The sequence below is a fragment of the Scleropages formosus genome, chromosome 11 (assembly GCF_900964775.1).
Source record: "Scleropages formosus chromosome 11, fSclFor1.1, whole genome shotgun sequence".
NCBI classification, from domain to species: Eukaryota; Metazoa; Chordata; class Actinopteri; order Osteoglossiformes; family Osteoglossidae; genus Scleropages; species Scleropages formosus.
In genome coordinates this window covers 29806998-29828817 of record NC_041816.1, presented here as the reverse complement: position 1 = coordinate 29828817, position 21820 = coordinate 29806998, and the positions used below count along the sequence as shown (strand labels likewise).

Below are 21820 nucleotides of genomic sequence, written 5' to 3'. Positions count from 1 at the left end.
TCCAGTCTAATGACAACGGCCGCGGAAACCTACGTGACTTGATATCTTCATACACTTGTCAACATTTAGTTTCCTACTTATTTTTCTGACTCATTCATGCATGTTGTTACTTTGTGCCTATGTGTACATACATTATATGTAGTATGAGTACGTATGTTTATATGCGGCATATTTTTACTGCCACTCATTTACAACTAATTCAATTTGAATGTAGCTCAGTGTTAATAACGCAGGTTTCACTGAGTGTATTTTATCAACATTAGTATTTAATTTATCAGAGCTGTATGAGACATTTGTACAGAGTCCGTAACACCCGAATATTGAGAGTTCCCAAAGTGAAGGACATTGTGCAAACATGACAACAAAAGTGGAATAGTTGTGCAAAATGTATGTGTGTGTGTGTGTGTGTGTGTGTGTGTGCGCGCGCGCGCACGCGCGCAAACAAGGCGTAGTCAATCAACGTGCGTGTTCACGTGGACGGCGCGCTGCGTTATTGATCCGTTTATTTCCCCACCAGGTTCCCTTTCCCTCCTGTGTTTGTCCGGTTCTGCGGCACCTCGCGGTCCCCAAGGACGTTTGCATGGTGTCTCGTTTCTTCACGCGCTTTCGTAACGACTTTGGGACAAACCGAGTTACGGTCACAATCCGTTCGTAAGTCGAGGAGCAGCAGTAGAAACAGAAATAAAAGTAAAACCACAGCGCAATCAAAACAAGAAGGGATAGGAAACTGAGATTTGGAACGCTTTCAGTGTTTGAGAGTTTGTGTGTGAGACAGACAGAGACAGAAATAGAGCGCTTGTGAATCCGCAGTCGGCTGAGTCGCGTGAGGCGCCGCGCGGGGCGGAGCTGCGGCTTTAAGGGGCATGCGGGGGGAGGGAGCGGCGATTCCACAAGAAGAATGAGGAAACGATCGAGCGCCACATAGAGCCCGGGCCGAGGCTGGCCCAAGCGGACCGAAGCGGGAGCACCTCCGGAACTAGCGGTTCCCGCAGCGCGAGCGCGACATCGTCTCCGTCCGCGACCCCCCATGGCCGACTCGACCACAACACACGGCGTCGGTTCGCGTAAGTCCGTTCGAACTAGGGGGGACACAAAGTGTGGAGCGGAAGATCCGCGGTGCGCGAGCGCGAACGCAGTGAGGGACCGGCGTGTGCGGCGACAGGAGCGCCCGCGCAGGGCAGCCCGGTCCGTCTCCTTGTCTGCGCGCTGTTTCCAAGCAAACGCAACTTTGTATCGCCGCGCTTTTCAGAGTGTCAGAGTGCGGTGTCGTCGTCGTGTGTGTGTGTGTGTGTGTGTGTGTGTGTGTGTGTGTGTTCGTGCTCAGTGGCTTTGGCACGTGCTGTGGGACTGTCCACGGACTTCCAGCGTTACACGGTAGTTACAAGACAGGGAGGGATTCGAACCTAGAACCCCAGTGACGCACGGCACTGACCCGCAGTAGTCACTTTTCTGGTAGTGGACCCGGGGGTGGGGGTCACAATACTCCTATATGTCCTAGTAGTGAAGTCCTTAGTTGGTACTTTTATCATGTTCTCCTGCTGTGGTAAAGTTTACTGCTCTGTGTGTGTGTGCGCGCGCTGCACTGATATAATGAGCAACCTTTCCTGTTCTGCTCATGAGCTCGTGTGTTTGGTGGTGTGTTTCCTGCAGTCGACTCGCATTACTGTGTGTGTGTGTGCGCGCGCGTGTGTGTGCGTGCGCGCGCGCGCGCATGGTCAGTTAATGACATTGTCAGTGTTACTCTGCCTACGATTCTGTAAGAAATTAAAGAAGTAATTTCTTTGTGGTCCAGGTACGGTGCAGAACGCTTAATATTTCCTTTGCATATTCTTTTATTAAAAACAGCTGGGATAGTTAAAATATTTTCATACTATTTGTGTACGCAGCTGTGTGTTCGTTTTACTCTGCTTCATGGTAAAGCGCATTCTCATCCTGGGTGTTGAAAAAAGTCATTATTTGACCCATTGCTGAGGTCTGGAGCAAACAGGTGTCACCTACAGCTGGAAGATATGATTTCCTTTATTATGTGACTCTTTCTTTTCTCCAAAATGACTTACAGCATTAATCTACTTGCACTGATTTATCTGTTTATACAGCTGTGTCATTTTGCTGGAGCAATTCAGGGTAAGTACCTTGCTCAAGGATACTACAGCTGGGATTCGAACCTGCAACATTTGAGTCCAAAGGCAGCAGCTCTAAGCACTATGCTACCAGTAAACAACACTTTTTTTATTAAAACCCCAACTAAGGAAAATGTGAAATTTTTTGTGTTTCTCTGTGTTTGCCACGAAGGGGGGTGCAGTGGCGCAGTGGGTTGGACCATAGTCCTGCTCTCCGGTGGGTCTGGGGTTCAAGTCCCGCTTGGGGTGCCTTGTGACGGACTGGCGTCCCGTCCTGGGTGTGTCCCCTCCGGCCTTATGCCCTGTGTTACCGGGTTGGCCGGTTCCCCGCGACCCCGTATGGGACAAGCGGTTCTGAAAGTGTGTGTGTGTGTGTGTGTGTGTTTGCCACCAGGCGATGGTGTGTGTTGTGCACGTGTTTGGGGGGGGGGGACAGTGACCTGGGCCCTGTCTTTACAAAACCCGTCTCCCCCTACGGACGCGTCCACAACACACACCGTTGTCGTTGTTGGCCCCGGGGGGGTTAGTGCTGCGTCCTGTCTCTCAGCTCTACCTGCGCCGGTAGGTTTTGGCTTCGCAGCTCGATTCCTTGCAAAGTCAAGTGACACCTGTTGACTCTCAGCCGAAATTGTTGCACCGAAACCCAATTAGAGGGATCATTTTCCCCCTGTTCGGAAAGTGACTTTACCTGCGTTTAATACATGCTTTGTTCACTCGTCTTTGAACCTGTGTTTGCCCAGCAGAGGAGCACCAGAAGTGACGTGTGGTGTGAGGCGGCGATCAAGCTGCACAGAGCGCCAGAACTCCCATCCGTACACACACACACACACACACACACACACACACACACGCAGGTAACCAGGTAAGAGTGTGTAATACAGCTTTGTGGCGTAAGTAGAGGTCGAGTGCCTGGGGAACCCATGTGCTGAACAGACAGACTTGTCAGGTGCTGTGTGTGTGTGTGTGTGTGTGTGTGTGTTGCTTTACATCTGCAGATACTGTAGCCTCACGCTAATGCGAACACGAGTGCGTAGCGCCGCTGTGGGTGTGTGCTGTGAACACGGTACATCTGAGTCTCTCTTCTTCAGGCTGCTCTCGAGGCTCATGTAGGGATTGTGAGTACGGTGACCCGCCTGGACTTCGGAGTAAACATGGAAGAGCATTAGGGGTCCTATTTAGATCTTATTAGTACACAACTTTCACTGTGTGTATCCTGATGTAAACAGTTATAAAAGCTCTGCAGGGAGGGATCCGCACACATGTCCCACTGTGGGCCCTAAATATTCGTTGGCTTACCAGGGACTCGTTTTGCTCGCACCTTTTTCTTAAGGTCAGTTAGTGCTGTGTCTCAACATTAAGCTGCGTACGATTTTTTTTTTCCCTCGTTTATATAACGGTAATTTTTAGCGGGGAGTTTCGGGCTAATTAATTACCTTCCCCTCCTCAAGGGTATTGCATCAGGAGCGAGGGTACGAACCCGAGTCCTTCCAGGTGACGGGGACTGCGCTAACCGCTGCGCCACCTGCTGGCCAAGAAGAAGATTTCCCCCTGTTGTTTGCCATTGACAGTGTTTAGTGTCCATTAGGGCGTCTTTTTCTCATCTTCTGCTTTTTGCTCCTGGACAACAGGTCTGTTCAGCGTCAGTGTTTGGGTCCAAGCAGGCGGTGAACTCGCACCCTTTCTGAGCTCTCGGTCGCGCGGGACCGGCTCCTTCGGGACTCGCCGCGCGCCTTCTGAAACCTTGTGTCCTCCTCCTCCTGTGCTCAGCGACCAAGACGACGGGCGACAACTCCACCTTGGCCCCCGGCTCCAAGAACCCCGAGTACGTCGCCTTCGTGCTGGTGCCCACGTTCTTCCTGCTCGGCCTGCTGGGAGTCCTCATCTGCCACATCCTGAAGCGCAGAGGCTACCGCTGCACCACCGAGGCTGAGGGCGAGGATGAGGTCTTGGAGAGCGAGAAGGACAAGGATCCCGAGTGTGCTGCAGGTGGGCGGGGCCTTATCTGTCACTGGGGTGTTGGGCATTCTGTGGGGACCAGTGGGCGGAGCCAGGCTTTACCGCCCCCCCCCGGACAGTCGCGTAACATAGCAGCCCCTCCCGTGTGACCGGCCAAAGCAGGACCACGGAAACACGTTCCCCCAGATCTGAGAAGAACTACAATGAAAATTGGAGAAGAGAGTTTGTGTTTAACTGTGTAGCCTTTTGCTTCAGGGGTTAACAGTGTAACCGTGAGAAATGTGGTGAAAAGTGCTGCTGGGATTAATTTGGATTCATCCAGATTTGGGACATCAGTGGCTGGTGGGACCCTAGTGGTTAGGGTCAGGGTTAGGGTTTGAGGTTAGGGTCTCTTCCATCCTGTGTCTCCAGCTTCTGTTGGCACTCGTTCCTGTAACTTAAGGACTGACTTACAGATGGGTTGCGAACCCAGCACCACACATAAAGGCATTCGTACGCAAGAGTGCTTAACGGGCAGCTCCTCGATCTCGACAGACATTAATGGGATTTTACTAAAGAGCTGGTTGAGCTGTACAGCGCTGCCCGTGTTCGTTACACACTAGAATGGAGCACGGTGTGCGTTAACGGGTAACGCGGTAAATACTTGGGGCGTGTGAGTGTATGCAGGTGATCAAGATAAGGAAGGTGGCATTGTGAAGTCTCCCGTGTGTTGGGATGTCTGTGTGGAGTAAACTGCGGTATTGTGTCCCCCCAGCCCCCACTTGCTTGTTGTATCTGAACAGCTGTTTACAGTGTATGCTTGTTTCATGAGGAAGGAGGGGTAAGCCCCCCCCCCCCCCCCCAATGACCCCATCTCCAGGCAGCCATTGGCATCCTGTTGGCTCTGGATTGTTGCTTTTCGCGCACTGAGTGGGAGAAAACTCTTCTGGTGGAGGAACATGACGGTCTTGCGTAGCTCGTAGGAATGTGGAGGAAATACCTCGCTCTCGGGTACGAGTTGCACTCGCGCTGGGATACGATACGGTACCAGGTGTAAGTGTGAGCGCCTTGGACGACCAGCGCAATACAGCTCCATAGCGCTTTATGTGTAATTCCGAAATTGAAAACCAAACGTTCTTCTCAAAATTTTGGCCCCAACCCTCTAAAATTGAACCCTGACTGACAACAGCGACGTTCTCTTTTCTCCAAGGTCCAACGAGATGTACAGAACATTTATTGCACGTACATGTGCAGGTATTTAGCTCAGTTTGAACCTCTGTGTCTGAATTTCTTCTGAACGTTTCCCTTAGAAATAAGAAATACGACAGGCCACATTTCATTGACCGCTTTATTACAATATAAATAACCTTACTGCTCTTTATAGTGTTTATTTACCCCATTTAGTGTGAATATTCATCTGTTTCTCTGCAGAAGTATTAATGTGTTGGATTAGGAGGTGCTGCCCCAGACCCCACCGGGGCTGTTACGTACATAACTGAACCACACTACCGAAACGCATGTGGCACCACGGGTTTCGGAGAAGGGGTTGTGAACCTGTACTGGACCGAGTGGATAGAGGAGTGAACTCGCAGCAACCCAGTTGTCTGACGTCAATGGCCATTTGTACAGGATAGCTCTGATTTCTTCACCAAACTAGTAAACCAAATTCTTGTGAACAGAAACATGGTTCTTGGGTGCAGCCAATTCCTCACATACCGCAATATAAAACAGCACACATGACATGAGTAAAGGGTTGTTGAAATTAAACATGTATTATGTAACCTTTTTTATCAGGAAAAAGATGGGTTTTGAGCCCCTTCTTAAGTGTTGAGAGGGATTCAGCAGTCCTGAGGGGGAGGGGGAGGTCGTTCCTCCACGCTGGATCCAGAACTAACAACCTTTACTGAAAAATCCAGCTTTTGACCTGTGTTCTGTGTGCTGCTCTGTTGGCCCTTGTGGTAGCGCAAGCACTAGAACCCAAGAGGCGCTGTGTGTGCCCTGCGCTCATAAAGAGCGTCGCTCGACACCCTTTGAGGCCGTGCTCTCACACAGTTAAAGAAGTGGGTTTCACCTGCTCATTTTCAGACTAAATGGACACAGAAATCACATCCCTTCAGGGGAAGTGAACTTCCTGACTCAACAAGTAGTTCCTGAAAAGTTTATTTAAAAAAAAAAAAAAAAAAAAAAAACAGAAAACAAACTGAAGAAGAAGAAACAAATAGTTGGGGGGAAGGGAACCAGCCTGCCAACATCCAGAATCGTGCTCCTTGTAACACTCTGTATTGGCTGTAGTTTGTCTAAAGACGAGTTTCAGCTCAACTGCAGACTAAATGCCCCTCCATGTGTGTGTGTTTTGCATAAAACAGTGAGTGACTATAGAGAGTTCAGCGTTATCGCGCACTGCAAGGACTTGGACAAAGGGGTCAGTCAGTACCAGTTAAATTTATTCTTTTAGTTGTCGTATTAATACTGAACATGATTCCAAAGGAAGCCCCACACACACACACACAGCTGTTCACAGAGTAAGTACTGTTACATATTTGATGCAGTAAACAAGGGCAGAAATTTAACCAGATGTTAAAATGTACTTATACTGGCTGTTTTCAAATATTATTCTAAGAAATGAATTTTCCTCAATATAGAAATTATAGTGACTCTTTGCTGCTCTACTTAAAGTGTTTACAGTTGTGCAGTTTATGTGGCGAACACTTCAGCCAGATGCGTTCAATTTACGAATGGCTCAGCCGGATAAAGACGAGCACATGCGGTGTACTGGGAAAACCGCGGTACAGAAACACTGTGCGGGGGAAGTCGCCGCCATCCTGGTCTCCGGTAAACGGATTTTGGACCCGGAAGAGAATGATCGTGTCCTCAGTTCCACTCGCTCTCGTGTGTCCGTCATTATCTGTGAACGCGTGCGATTGGCCGATTGTGTGTGGGCGGGGCCTCAGCTCACTATTGGCTTAGGGTAAAAACATAGTGTGCAAGTGGGAGGAACCAGGCCACGCCAACACAGGAGTCTGGCTCCGCAGGGTTCGTGTGAGGACACGTCCATACCAGAGCTCCTGCTGCTAGTTCTGCAGTACCCTTGAGCGAGGTACTTATCCATTCCTGCAGTAAAAGTAGCTGGTTGCACAGTATAAATAGGCTAAATATTGTGAGCTTCTTTGGATGAAAGCAGCAACAGGGTAACACTGAGGATAACGGTAATAATGACAGTAACAACAGTAGTACAGCAATCCCTCTGAATGAAATGAATCTTTTCCTGAAATGGTGCGGAGAGTGACGTTTGAGATACCGAAAGCCTGTTTCCCACTATTTTAAATACAAAAAGAAAATAATGCGCTCCCAGCCCATCGAAAAACACCAAACCGTTTCCACCAAATATCGGAACGCTGAAAAAGGCCAATGTAACCACACACAATACAACTTCAGCACAACATGAAACTCTTACCCTGAAACTTAACAATGTCATTAATAGGTCTATTTCTAGGCAGTGCATTTTGGAAAGTAATTGTCTTTTCTTTATAAGCAGCAGAGAGTAAGAAACATTCAATAATGAAATTTGTTTAAAAAATGCAGACAAAGATTTAAAATAAAAAAGGCAGTTTCCTGTAATGAACTGTTACTGTACTCAACTAGTGAAGAGAACAGTTGATTGCATCTTGTATTGGGTGGAGGAGGGTAGATGCTTGGCGGTTGTTCTTGCACTGCTGCTGCACAAATGCGTGGAAATGATGCAAGCAGAAGATGGGGAAAATAAAGAGGGTCGGAGAATGGGCTCATGCCTCACGTTGCCATTTGTTCAGTTCACCTCTTTACTGTGCTCTTTACTACCTCTTGTACTGCCATCTTTATCATGGGTGTCGAAGGTTTTCGTGCGATGGAGGGTTTGTCTACCCTGGACTTTTCCACCTTTGGGACTGGGAGGAGGGAGATAAAAATGAGTGTTTCTACTCACAGAGAAGGCCTCATAAATGGTCAGGGAGAGAGATCAACACAGGAAGCGTTTCCAAAAAGCCCACAGTGTTACAGTGGGTGGCCGTCACGTGGGTGGTGCGTACGCTGGGAAGGAAGGGCACGGGTGAAGTCGTCGTGGGGGGATGGATAGTGTGTGCGCCTCGAACCCAGCTCTCTGGCTGAGATTTCAGCAGTTCTGTGGCTTTCCCAACACCTCTGGGAACACATTTCCCGCGTTGCATCCTGTCGCTGATTCACGTGTCTAAAAACATTGTTTGGCCGGACCTTCGGGCCACGATTGTAGCGCTCGTGTACCACAAAGAGCCCAAACGAGTTGGACCGGTGTGGTAGAAACCACTCTGTGAAAGGTTCCCTTTCCTCCAGTGAATACACACGCCTGACTGGATGTTTACCTTAGGGTTTCCTCTGGCGATTGGCATGGCTGGTCTGGAGTACGCTTCACTTGTGGTGTAGAGGTGTTCAAGGGGAGTGAATGAGGTTGAAAGTCAAAAGTCTCAAAGTTCTTAGTTTTATTTATATTTATTCACTTAGCGGACGCTTTTCTCCAAAGCGACTTCCAGTGAACTCTGTGTAGTGTTACCAGCCCACGCACCTTATTCACCGCGGTGACTTACACTGCTAGGTACACTACTTGCAATGGGTCACTCATCCACAAATCAGTGGAACACACACACTCTCCCTCTGTGTCACTCGCACACTATGGGGAAACCTGAACCACATGTCTAAACCCACACAGACACGGGAAGAACATCACTTTTTATCTCTGATGCGATGGAATGAGCTCCCTCTGTCCCTCGGAACTGCTGAATCCCAAGAACATCCAAGAAGGGTCTCTGCATCTCTTCTGGAAGCGGTTCTCTCCTGGTCTCCTAAATCCATAAGTTGACATCACACCATCGGTCACGATCGCATCTCTTTCCCCCCATAACGCCGAACTCCATAGGCAGCTACTCGTGTAAACGGTGTTATGGGGTCAGCTGACAGCATTTCAGGAGCTGTGTCTGTGTGTGTGAAGCTCCTCACAAGGTTTGAAATGCACTTTTCTTTAGTTTCCCTCACCCTGGGGAAAAAAGCCTCTGTTACCAGAATAAATGTACATCGGAACGGTTTGCTGTGAATATAACTTTTCCACTGTTTGTGTATGACTGTAGGGACAGCTGGTAGTATAGTGGTTGGTGCTACTGCCTTAGGACCCAAAGGTCACAGGTTTGAATCCTACCGCCAGCTGTATGAGCCTTGAACAAGGTTCTTACCCTAAATTGCGCCAGTAAAATTACCCAGCTGTGTAAATGGGTCAATAATTACAGGTAGATTAACCGTGTAAGTCGCTTTGGATAAAAGCGTCAGCATCTCTTTGGCGAGTGACTTGACTTAATGCTGTGATGCGGCTGGACAGTTCTAACAGTCTGGTCTCTTTGTTAGTTAATGCATTTCCTGTTCGGAGATTGGAGGACAGCAAAGTAGCTGCATAGTCAGTGGGAGTCTCTGTAAGGAGGACGTCGGAGGGGTGTGGTTCTCGTGTCTGCTGTGCGGCAATATCGATTGCTGTCCACTGTAAAGCACAGACAAGTTCTCACGCTACCGACGAGTAATATGTAATGTTTCTACATCTGTATATAGAAGGCAGTGCTTTGGATTAGAAATACAGGTGTCCCCCGATTTGCAAACTCTCTTTATTCGTCATTCCGGAATGACGACTCTTAGCTTTAGATACCCAGTTTTAAATTTACATTTATTTGTTTAGCAGATGCTTTTCTCCAGAGTGACGTGCATCTCGGAGAACAATAGAGAAGGAGAGACTTGGATACAGGAATGTGATTCTTGAGTACAGTCAAGTTGTCCCATACCACGGTATAAACCAGTGTACATTACATGAGTCGCCGTACTGTATATAAGCATTTCTGTGAGTGAACAAATTATTAAACAAACGCATGTTTATCATGCACTTTTGAGATCAGGGGAGAAGTGAGTTTTGAGACCCTTTTTAAATGTAGAGAGGGATTCAGCAGTTCTGAGTGAGAGAGGGAGGTCGTTTCACCATATTTGAGCCAGAGCCAAAACCAAAAACCTCTGTGCTTTTCATTTTGGACCTTCAGTGTGTGGGACCACCAGGCGGGCAGAGGTGGAGGAACATAGCAGTCTGGTTGGGGTGTAGCAGATGATCAGCAGATCTGTCGCCAGTTTGGTGGACCGTAACCAGAGTGTTGAATTTGATCCGGGCAGCTATAGGAAGCCGATGCAGAGAGTCGAGGAGGGGGATATATGGGAGCCTTTCGGCAGGTCAAACGCAACTCGTGCAGCAGCGTTCTGTATCAGCTGCAGAGGTGGGAAGGCCAGACAGGAGAGAGCTGCAGTATCCAGGTGGGATGTCACCATGACCTGGACCAGGAGTTGTGTAGAGTTTGTTGTGAGAATAGGGTGGATCCTTATGGGGGGAGAAAAAAGCGTAACACAATTTATCCAAAGCGTGTCCGAAAAAAGTTGTGCATCCTGGAAGTGCAGTAATGCACTCTTGTTGGTGTGTCTGCACCACATCTCTTGGTCTGTTGGTGTGTTTTGGATGTGAGAGTGTTGCTTGGGGCGGGGGGCGTGTTATGGCAAGGGTATGAAATTCCACAGGAGTGTCTGTCAACCATTTTGGGTGTGTTATTTAACTAAGTGACTGCAGAGACAGCAGAAGAATGAACAGGAAAAATTTCAGCTGATGGGGGGGGGGGGGGGGGGGTTTGTCATGTATGTATGTATGTATGTATGTATGTGTGCGCATTTCAGCAGCAGTGTGCAGTTTTAGAAAGTTGTTCACAATAAATGTGATGTGCTCAGTGGATTTCTTCTTGGTTTATTACTCATCCAAATGATCAGTTAAAAAGAAAAGTGGCAACAAACCCAGAGCTGTAACTCCCGGAAAGTGCCCTGGGTTTTCCGAGCAGGAAAGTAAAGGTAACGGGTGTAACACACTTTTCTATCGTTTTCTGAGATGCGCTTCGCTTTGGAGAAAAGCATCTGCTAAATAAAGAAATGAAAAAGGAAATGTAACTATTTCATGTCCTGCTCACATCATGGGTTGATGGTTACATGCAATAAGTGTTCTAGTGATAACTGGGAAAATTGCGTTGGGTTTTTGTTTGAGCTGGAAACGCATGATTTTTTTCCCCCCAGTTAAAATAATTGGAAATAGACTTTTGGCATCTGAAATTTTGATATCCACACCGTTTTGAAGAACAGAAAGTTTGTAAATCGAGGGATGTCTCTGCATGTATTCTCATGATGTTTCTTCAGACTGTGTTGCTGAGCAGAACACCTCCCCAGAGTGTAGTCTGGGCTCCCTTTGTGAAGATGTGGCTCGAATACCTGGGGAGATTCCCGTACCCTTAACAGCTCTCGTTTGTGCATTTCTGTGACTTCCCCCCCCCAGAGCTTAACGACACGTTCAGTGACGCCAACAATGACACCGTGGGACAGATCGTCCACTACATTATGAAGAATGAAGGTATGGCACACATGATACACTGATGCGAAGGTGTTTATGTCCTTGCTATTAATAAACGTAACAGTTAGTCTCGGAGTCTGGAGTCCCGAAACGCACAGTACACGCACAGTTGCTGTGTTCTAAGGTGTCGCTCACAGTGCATTGAGGGGGACCTGAGGACAAGATCAATGGACTTAGACCTTACTTTCCAAACTGAGTACCAACCTGTCTTTGCTCTGTGGTCAATGACACCAAGTGTCTATAAATTCAGATGTTGCACACAACTGCAGGAGTGTAACAGGGTGGCTGAGTGTTGATGTGCACAGTGCTGCTGGATGGTGTGGGAATCCTGCATGGATGATCATTGTCCTTGTATAAAGTATTAAAGTTACAAAATCTAGGTGTTAAATCTTAAACTTGTAGAATGAATAAATGACTGTGATTTACACCCATGACTCTACTTACTGTACCTACCTGATTTAACCAGTTCAGCTTGGGCTTCACTTATTTTTACACATTTACACTACTTGTGTGTTTCTACTACACACAATTTCCTCTAAGACCACATCTGGAATTGGTCGTTAGACACCTATTGTGTCACATGAGAAACGGCGATTCTCACCAAGTAACCGTTTTGTGATCAAACTGAGACACAAGGTATTCACATACTTTCAAGCAGCACTGTGTATTTTTTTTTCTTTTTTTTTTTTTTTTTTTTTTATATAAATGACTATTTTTAAATGATGCAGTTTCTTTGTTTTCTGGCAGATAGAAACCTGGCAAGCATAACTTACTTTTTTTTTTTTTTTTTTTAAAAAAAAAAAAAAAATTTTAAAAAAAGTACTTAACCCCCTCTCCTCCCCAGCTAATTCGGACGCCCTGAAGGCCATGTTGCACGAGAACAGCATCGACCCCGATGGGTGAGTTTCGCCGTGGAGCTTCAGGCCGCAGCGCTCACACTGTCTGTCTGCTGTCAGTTTGTCTAAAGGATTATTTCTTTACTTATTATTTAATTTATTTCTGTTGTTACTTTTGAGCTGCCTGCAGTCTCATGTTTTGGGTCACAGTAACACAGTCAGTATTCCTGTATTCTCTGCATTCGCTTTAACCCTACCGTGGGACGCAGCGATGACCATCGTACAGGTAATTGACGAAACTAATTTGAGGAGAGGATGGAAAATGAACGGGATGCCCGAATGAGCGAGTGTCCCGTGCCTCCTTGGTACACTTTCTCTGCAGTTCCTCGGGGGTCATTCACTCTGTTCTCACACTTTACATCAAATGTTGTTAAGCTGCGACACAAGACCTCGATTTAAATTTATTTGCTCTTTTTCTTAACCTGTCCATGTATGTTTTAATTAACTAATTTTTTTTTCATTGTAATTACCTTTTTATTAGCTTGTTAATGTTCCAAACAATTTCAGTGATATGAATGGCTTCAATTTCTCATTTTTTGCTAGTGATCATCTGCATTTTTTAAAATATCTGTAGACTGATGATGTACAGTACAGCCATGTCTCTCCTTTGAGTAACCGGCACTATACCATTGGTCTATCAGTACAGATGACTGGGGAAGTTGTAATGTGATTGCTACCTGGTACTGTATCATTTTACATCCATTTATTTCAGACACTTTGCTCCAAAGCGACTTCCAATGAGCTCTGTGTAGTGTTATCAGCCCACACACCTTATTCACCATGGTGATGTGGTGCTGGTGACAGATCCTGAAACATCAGTTTTTCTTATCAACCCCCCTCATAATGGGGGGTGGGGGGGGTTAATAACAAGAAAAATAATGTTTAGAGTTCTTTAAATGTTGAAACCACCTTAGAGACTAAAACAGAAGGTCCTGCTAGCTGCTTGCTGAGGGATGACTGAAGTGCAGGTGATGAAACTTTGGGATGAGTCCAGTTGCAGTGATTGAGTGTTTGATCTGTGATTCAACAGTCGACCACTAGATGGCGCCACTCTGTGGCCCTCAATGAGGGTGCAAAGAGCATGGAGGACTGCAGTGGGGAAAGTATCGGAACTGGCTCTTAATGGCCCTGCATTTTGTCAGAAAGACAGAGAGGAGAGTGTGTTTGTGTGTTTGTGTTTGTGTACGTGCTGCTCCCCCCCCCCCCCCCCCCCCCGTGTCTTTTGTTCAGTGTATTCACATTGTTTTTAGATGTCACTGTCTTGTCACTGTGCCCTGTGGCTACAGTACCTAAGGAAGCCTGTAGAAGGCAGTAGAGAACCTCTATATGTATCAGCTGTCCCCAGTGGTCTCTGTGTCTCTCTTTCGGTGCCACTCGGTCCCACTTTGCTGTTTCCTCTTTGCAAAAGTTGCCGACACCAGAATCTGTTCATAATTTAATTTGTTCATAACTCCAAAGTCACTTTTTACCCCCCAAGGCACGGTCAAAAGTTATACGGAAATGTCATGACTCACTTTTGACATTTGATCATTGGGAGTTTTTGTTCCTTTCCTCTGTGACTAGTAGACATACTTCTAGCTCTATAAAAGCATTATATTATAGTTGGTAGTCAGCTGTCTTTGTGTTTGTCTCATGTGTTTGTTTTTCTTGCCTTTATGCCTGTGTTAAAGCACTGTGTGTCACTGAGTGAGAAGAGCTCTATAAAAAATAAATTGAATTTAATTGAATTTTAATAACGGCTTGAGTGCTGTGACAATCTCAGGTAAAGGTATAGTAATAAAAATGAAATGAGTTTTTATTATTAAACAAAAATACTTTTCATTTCATCATTTTTTATTAAGTTCACTTCTCATTCAAATTAAAACACTGGGCTGTTGTGTACAATAAAAAAAATCACTATGGAGGACTGATCCCTGATGAAATAACAGTATTAAGTATTATTGCTATTTTTAATAACAGTAATAGTGAATAATGAATAATAATGAAGCGCACATTTTTCCAAAGTGACCTCATGGTGTTAATGTAAAATATTTATCCATTTATACAGCCTGGTAATTTTTACTGTATCAGTTTAGGGCAAGTACCTTTATCAAGTTACTACGATAGGAAGGGGTACAGGTTGTTTAGAGTCACCAGTTCACCTGAAACACCTGTCTTTGGACTGTGGGTGGAAACCAGAGCACCTGGAGGAAACCCAGAGAACATGGGGTGAACATGTGAACTTCATGCCTGGCGCAGATGGAACGGCGATCATCGCGCAACCCAAGCGCTGTGTGTGTGTGTGTATGTGTGTGTGTATGTGTGTATGTATATGTATATATATATATATAAAAAAGGCTTTGAATATGTGTCTCTTTAAAATCGAGAGCCTGCATGTTGGTTCTGAGAGCTGTCAGCTCAGTCTGGGTTCGACAGTCGGAGCGCAATAAATTTAGCCCGCTGTTTTCCCTCCCCAGACCTCCTGTCTCAAGCCCACCAACCACCCCAATATCACCCGGGGCACCGCCAGGTGCGCCCAAGCACACCTGCAGCCACCTGCACACAGTGGGCGGAGTCAGTGGCCATAAGAGCGTCTGCAGCCGCTGTAACCAGAAGAAGTGGCCCCATATGAAGCACGCGACCCGGAGCCACGCCGGGGAGGTCACTGTCCTCTCCGTGGGCAGGTAAGGGCAGGACTGACCGTGGAGGGGCCACCGAGGTGTGACCCAACCCCACCTCACCTTTTCATTTCCTCTGGTGTATTTAAAGAATTCCCGGTAAAATCAGTGTCTAGTCATTAACTGGGACCTCCACTCCTTGAGCACTAAGTCGGTTAGGAAATGAGGTACACACACACACACGTACACACACACACACACACACACACACACACACACACACACACACACACACACACACAGTCTTTCTGAGGTGATGTTCTTTATTAGAGGAAGACACACTGCCCCCTAGTGGTGGCTGTTGGCAAAGCCCTGTGATGAGTGCAGGTGCGTCACAGGTACTGTACACCCCTGTACACCTGTATCATCAGTTAACGGTACACGGTTCACAGCACTGGACTGTCCTTTAGTTTCATATCTGACATTATCATCAAGTTTCCAACATAAATGTACAACAGTTTTTAGAAGTCAGTTGAGTTTGTCAGAATGTTTCCTAAACCTTTTGAAGTATATTGAGCGATTGCTGTTGCACTTCCTCAGTGTTACTATACATTTATACACTGTATTAGATGACATCATTCTTCATTATAAATCAGAAAGGATAATTTCAGTTTTCTGAGAGTCTTTCGGTTTCACCTTGTCTTATTGTTTAATATGTCCATCGAATTTATACCCCGCTGTTTTTATAAAGTTATGCAAATGTTCTGAACTTATTTGTCATTTGAATGAGTTAAAGGGTGTCAGGGTCGCTGTTGCATGAAAGCGAGAATTTAATTTTCAGATTTAATGAATATTTTGAACCAGCTTTGCTTTTTTGGTGGAAATGTTTTGTGCTGTGTGTGCGCGTGTGCGCGTGCGTGCGCACAGTGGAAAGGAGTTTTGTGGCCGTGGCTCAAGAATAAATGGAATTTGAGAAATGTTTGTCCCAGAGGTGAAGGTGCTACAGATCAGCATCGTGGACGTTGTCCCACTGAGTGAGGATTGTGGTGTGAATCAAACTGATTTCATTCTCATTTGTTTGTTCTTTTTATTAATTCACTTTAAGAATGAATACTAATGATCAGTGGAACACATACCCTCTCTCTGTCACCCCCACACTATGGGGGAACCTGAAAAGCATGCCTTTGTACTGTGGGAGGAAACCAGAGCACCCACACAGAGAGAACATGTAAACTCTACGCAGACTGAATGGGGATCGAACCCACGTCCTCTTGCACCACCCAGGCTCTGTGAGACCGCAGCGCCACTCGCTGTGCCACCGTGCCGCTCTTTTCATTAGTCACTCCTACTTTTCATTAGTGTCTTTGCCTGGGATTTGAAGACTGCCCTCGTTCTTTAATGCTCACGCCACCTGCTGGTCTGAGCTGAAAAAATGTTTTTCTTAGATTTTTATAAAATTTCCTCGTCACGACTTTGATGACGTAAATGGTGACTGGTGGCGGACTCCTCTGCCACAAGTGCTTGTGTTTCCAGTTACACAGCAGTGTGTCCTGCCCTGTCCTGCCCAGGTTCCGAGTGACCAAGTGTGACCCCAAAGCTCCGAGGGAGAAGAGGACCCTGCTCATCACTGAGGCCAACAGGTCCACGCCCACGACGCCCACGACTCCCACGGCGTCCGAGCCGACGAGCCGCACGGCCTCGGAGTCGCAGGTCTGAGGGCCGAAACCGCCCCGGGACGGACGGACGGACGCGCACACAGAGCATCATCAGGAAGATACATACATACATACATACATACATACATACATACGCAGGAAGTGAAGCTGTAGGGAAAGTGACCCAAAGACATTCCGGGTTTTTACAGGAAACTGGCTGATGATGATTTTGTTTTATTTATTTCAATTAAATTTTTATTAATAATGGTGCAAAATAAGTGATTTCAAAGAAGCCTGAACATGTGACTCCAGTTCTTTGGGAACATCCTTGTGCTCAATAATCTTTTTGTTTTACACGTCTTTCTAACAGGAAAGAGACAAGTGACCCCATTTTAAAGGTGGGTTTTCCTTACATTTTTGTCTGTGTCTTTCTCACACACACACATTGTCTTTATATTTTAAAAATGTTTAACTATTTCTCCTTGTATTCACTGACACACACTTCCCCCACCCCCACGGTGAAATGGGACCACTGGTGTCCCACGAGCCACAGCCTGACTTAACTTTACTCTCTAGTCTTCACCGTTTTCTTACTGTTCCCACGACCAGTTGTGATGCAGAAAGGAGCGGATTCCCAAAGAAAGAACCAGAACCCGTGACGCGAAGCCATGCAGGAGCCGTAAAAAACCTTCAGTCCCCAAGTGATGCGAATGACCGGACCGGAACGGGGCGGGGGAGGGGGGGTGCTGGACGACACCTGGCTCATAAATGTCACGCCGCAAGCAGATTTCTGCACAACGACAGCTCCGAGCCCCCCTGACGGGGGCCGATACCGTGTGCGTCCCGCACGATGAGAGCACAGCCTCGCTGCGATGCCAAAGCTGAACCACGATGGGGAAGGGGGTCCGCTCTCTCCCCTGTGGGATCTGACCTCAGTCGCACTCCACTCCGTTTACCTCTAGTTTAGTCCTTGACGGGTGGAAGCGTGTTGCAGGTCCTCCTGGGGAGCAATAAAGACGTTCAAATTGCCGGCGAAGCACGTGGTCTTCAGTTCACTTTTCTGCCAAATTTATACATGTAAACATAGATGCATATAAAACCTTCTTTGGTCGTTGCAATTTTAAAAACCCCTCTAAATTTTCTAACTTGGTTTACTGCTTCCTCTGATATAACTAGTTCTTCGGGTCTTGTGTTTGTCATTTGAGTTTTATTATTTTTTACTGGAAGTTCATATGCGTTATGTTTTTGGTTTATGAGAAAATACTAAACTCGACTCATTCGATTAGCAGTTTCTTAGAGTGTGTGTCGGGGGGTGGGTGCAGTAAACTAGTGTCCCACTGCGAGGTGCGTTCTGTAACGGAGCATCAAACACTCTGGACCACGCACAGTGCGTGTGTGCGTGTCACTTTCTCAAGACACACGTCCGAATGATCCAAAGCGATTGATCCAGATCCAAAGCGATTCTCATGAACCGGCAGCGTGAGCAACATCTGCTGCGAATGAGTATTATTCTGTACGTTCTGGAGCTTCGCTTTACTGAACACACTGAATCGATGGTGATCAAAATTGCAGTGACGTTCGAACCTTGTGCTTAGAACAGTGAGTGAGTGAGTGAGTGAGTGAAGCCCAAGTGAGGAAGGCTGCAGTGCCTTCAGCATGTGCTTCTCCTCGCGGTACCGCTGTTTCGGCCCACTTTCGGTCCTGCAGCTCCGCTTGATCCCGTGCGGCGCTCAGAGCTCCACGTACAGTTGTTGTTGTTGTGTTTGTAATTTCGTCAAATTCTCTTCCTGTTACATCGCAGTTGTTGGCGTTTCGGCTTCAAGAAAACATGCTCGCTGTGTTTTATCCATTTATTGCGAGTTTTGCTTGGAGACTTTGTAGCTTCCCGCCCTTCTTGTGTTCCATGTTGCATATTGTTTGATCCAACTTAAATAAAACTAATTGTAGATAACAGGGAAATTTTTCTTTTTTTTTTTTTTTTTTTTTAAACCAACATTTAAAATTGCTCCTTTTGTTGTGCAGCCTCCATATATTAGTGGAAATATTCCTGCCATCCTAATGCTGCACCCTTTCTTCCCCCCTGCAATCGTTATTCATCATGTTGTCGTCCATTGAGTCTTTTGTACCAGTTGTTTTTAACGTAAATAAACTATTTGCGTTTTTACGTAAACAAACTCTCATCTTGTGTTTGCTCCCAGGAACGACACTTGTTAACTGGTATTTAAATTGAGCAATATTTTTGAAAGTATAAAATTCCACCTAATTGTCACAGTTTGCTGAGAACAAACCTATTTAAACTACCCAGTCTGTTAGACGGTCGTTTCCCCATGAGGCTCAAAGGGCCTTTTGGAGACGATGCTGCTGGTTGTCATGGTGATTTATGTTAGAATTTTCTTGTGCTTTCCCCAAGAACTGGAGAAAGTTTTGGGTGGTTGGATCTCATGTATTAAAAAAAAAAATGTTTGCACAAAAACTTGCATCTAAAAAACCTTTTTGTCCAATTTGCCAGCATGTTTAGTGCCGAAAAACTCTGTGAATGTGATGGGACGGTAATCTTGTGGAGCTCAACGCTGCCACCTGCAGGGAATAACGTGCGGTTCCGCCTGTCCTGAGGACGCGGAAGTCGAACGCCGCCCGGCGGGTGACGTTAGAGCGCAACATCACGGAACTCTCGCCAAATGTTGACTCATGCTGCTCTGGCGCCTTTCCGTGTGTTTGTTCATCCTGTGGGCGTGCGAGTTCTTCCGTGTTACACACCCCGTCACCGTGGCGCCTGTCTGGCTTGTGGCCTGCGGCCATCGGGTGAACAAACGATAAGCACAGGATACCAGTCTCTGACGTACATGTTAAATACCGCCAGACGTCTGCACTGAGACCGGGGTATAATATAGCATAGATGCATGGCACAGGGAGTAGTGCTGCTGCCTCTCAGCACCTGGATGGCGTGAGAAGACAGGGGTTCGATCCCTGCTCGGTCTGTGTGGAGTTTGCATGTTCTCCCTATGGGTTTCCTTCAGGTGCTCTGGTTTCCTCCCACAGGTTGAGTTCACCCATAGTGTATGAGTGACACAGGGACAGAGAGTGTGTGTGTGTGTGTGTGTGTGTGTGTGTGTGTGTGTGTGTGTGGGGCGAGCCCTCTATTTACTAAATTACTCCGTTCCTGAAATGTTGCAGATACAACATTTTGGATCCCGAAAGCCTGTTTACCTTTGTTTTAAATGGGGAAAAATATTAATGTGTTTCCAGCCCATCCGAAAAACCCAAAGCAATTTCTCACCAGATCCCTGTGAAACAGCAATACAACGATCAACCTGTGAGTTCAGTACCGTATAAAACACATTTACATTTATTAATTTAGCGGACACTTTTCTCCAGAGTGACCTGCCTCTCAGAAAACAGTACAAAAGTGCGTGACACCAGCAGATGGAGAGTTTTAGATACATTAGACATCATAGATGATATTTGCTTAAATAAGCGCAGGTGATATTTTACAATAAGGCAATAGCCTGTAGTGAACTGTTACTGTACTCTGCAAGTGAAGCGATGAACAGACTATTTTGAATTGTAGTGGAGGGAGGGGAGTTGGAGACGGAGTTAGTGAGGAGGGAGGAGGCTTGGCAGTCATTCTTGCACTGCGGCTGCACAAAGGTGTGGAAACAGCAAAAGACAGGAAACAGAGGAAACGGCGCCCCCTGCAGTAGAGTACTGCACTTCCACTCGCTCAACGCACAGCTTCCAAATGTTTTTGGGCACATTTCGGATAAGTTGTTTTATACTGATGTATTGCGTAGTACAGTATATACGTTTACTAAATATACGTATATGGTAAAAATGCTGCATCAGTACTGCAGTTCTCAGCTCGCCCACACTGGACATCCAAGTCACATGTTTTATTTGTTCTTTGTTTCCCTACTTGCCCTTTTTCTGGCCTACAGCCCATCTGTTCCTTCAGACAGTGTCCAGCTGGACCCGCTTCCCTTTTCACGCCCGGTGACTTTGAGCACAAACACAGAGCCGTTCGCTGAGAGAAGGGCCGTTTTACAATGTGGGCATTCTAGTCAATTATTGACTGTCCCCGGCATTTGGTCACAAACTTCTGTGACCTTGTGAAAGCTCGGTCTCCACAGGCTTTAAAAACAAGGCTACGGGTTCTGCACCCTTCTGCAAGTTTTGTATCGGTGAAGAAAGGTCATCTGCTTGGAACTGTGGCCTTGGAATGGCCGCACACCTGGAAAGTGAGCGTATCGCCACGGTAACCGGCAACCCGACCTTGCCGATTAGCAGAAAGCGGCCCCTCGGCCGTCGGGCTTCCAGGAACGTTAAACGACCTCGGTCTCCAGTTTTTCCACTGTCGGCGTGGTCACGGACACTGCTGCCCGACACCGCGCGTAACATGCGGGATCACGTTGGTACACAGTAACAACCGGCATGAGGTGGACTTCACCACCTTCACGCTGCCGCCGGGACCATTTCTGAGGGACACATTTAATTCTGAAAATGAGATCAAAAGCAGAGAGCTTTCAGGATGCCAACTTCAGAGTGAGGACTTGATCAGTCTGGGTCAGGAGAAAAATGCATTTCGACCTCTTACCATGCAGAGCAACATCTTGAAAGCGTGAGCCTGGAAAGTAGAGCTCCGGTACCTGCACCCCAGTCTGTGCAATTTTTTTTTTGCATGAAACATCCGTCTACTACGCATAATATCCCCGGACACACACTTACCACTGATCATACCTTTTACCTTACCTTACCTTTCACCAGCATGATGCTGTTTTACCTGTATGCAGGGATACGCTGTCACATGAACATGTACAGCCCGAAGGACACTTTGCACAGATGTACTCTTACACACATGTAGGGGCCACTATAGTACAGTAGTGAGAGCTACTGCCTTTGGCTCGGAAGGTTGCTGGTTTGAATCCTGGGTACTGCTGAGTCTTGAGCAAGGTACTTGCCCTCAATCCCTCCAGTAAAAAGAGAGAGATAAGTGAATAAATGTATGAATCTGTTTGCAGGGTGAGTGTTTCCTGCTCGGTGTTTCTTTCCTGGAAAGTTTACAAACACACAGCTACCCACAATGCATCTGCGAGGAATAAATTATCTCCTTTTTATTCTGGAAGGATGCAGTGGGGCCATAACTGCCTGT

The 21820-nt window shown here is 46.6% G+C and overlaps 1 protein-coding gene across 1 annotated transcript; it reads left to right on the top strand.

The window, feature by feature from the left end:
* The first annotated feature begins 493 nt into the window (after nucleotides 1-493).
* On the top strand, nucleotides 494-18663 carry rell1 (RELT like 1). Its single transcript, XM_029256237.1, has 8 exons — nucleotides 494-1064; nucleotides 3888-4106; nucleotides 11452-11526; nucleotides 12371-12425; nucleotides 14879-15085; nucleotides 16588-16729; nucleotides 17045-17072; nucleotides 17284-18663. Exons 1-7 carry the CDS (start codon nucleotides 1028-1030, stop codon nucleotides 17057-17059), a joined length of 750 nt encoding a protein of 249 aa, XP_029112070.1. The 5' UTR covers nucleotides 494-1027; the 3' UTR covers nucleotides 17060-17072; nucleotides 17284-18663.
* The last annotated feature ends 3157 nt before the right edge of the window (nucleotides 18664-21820 follow it).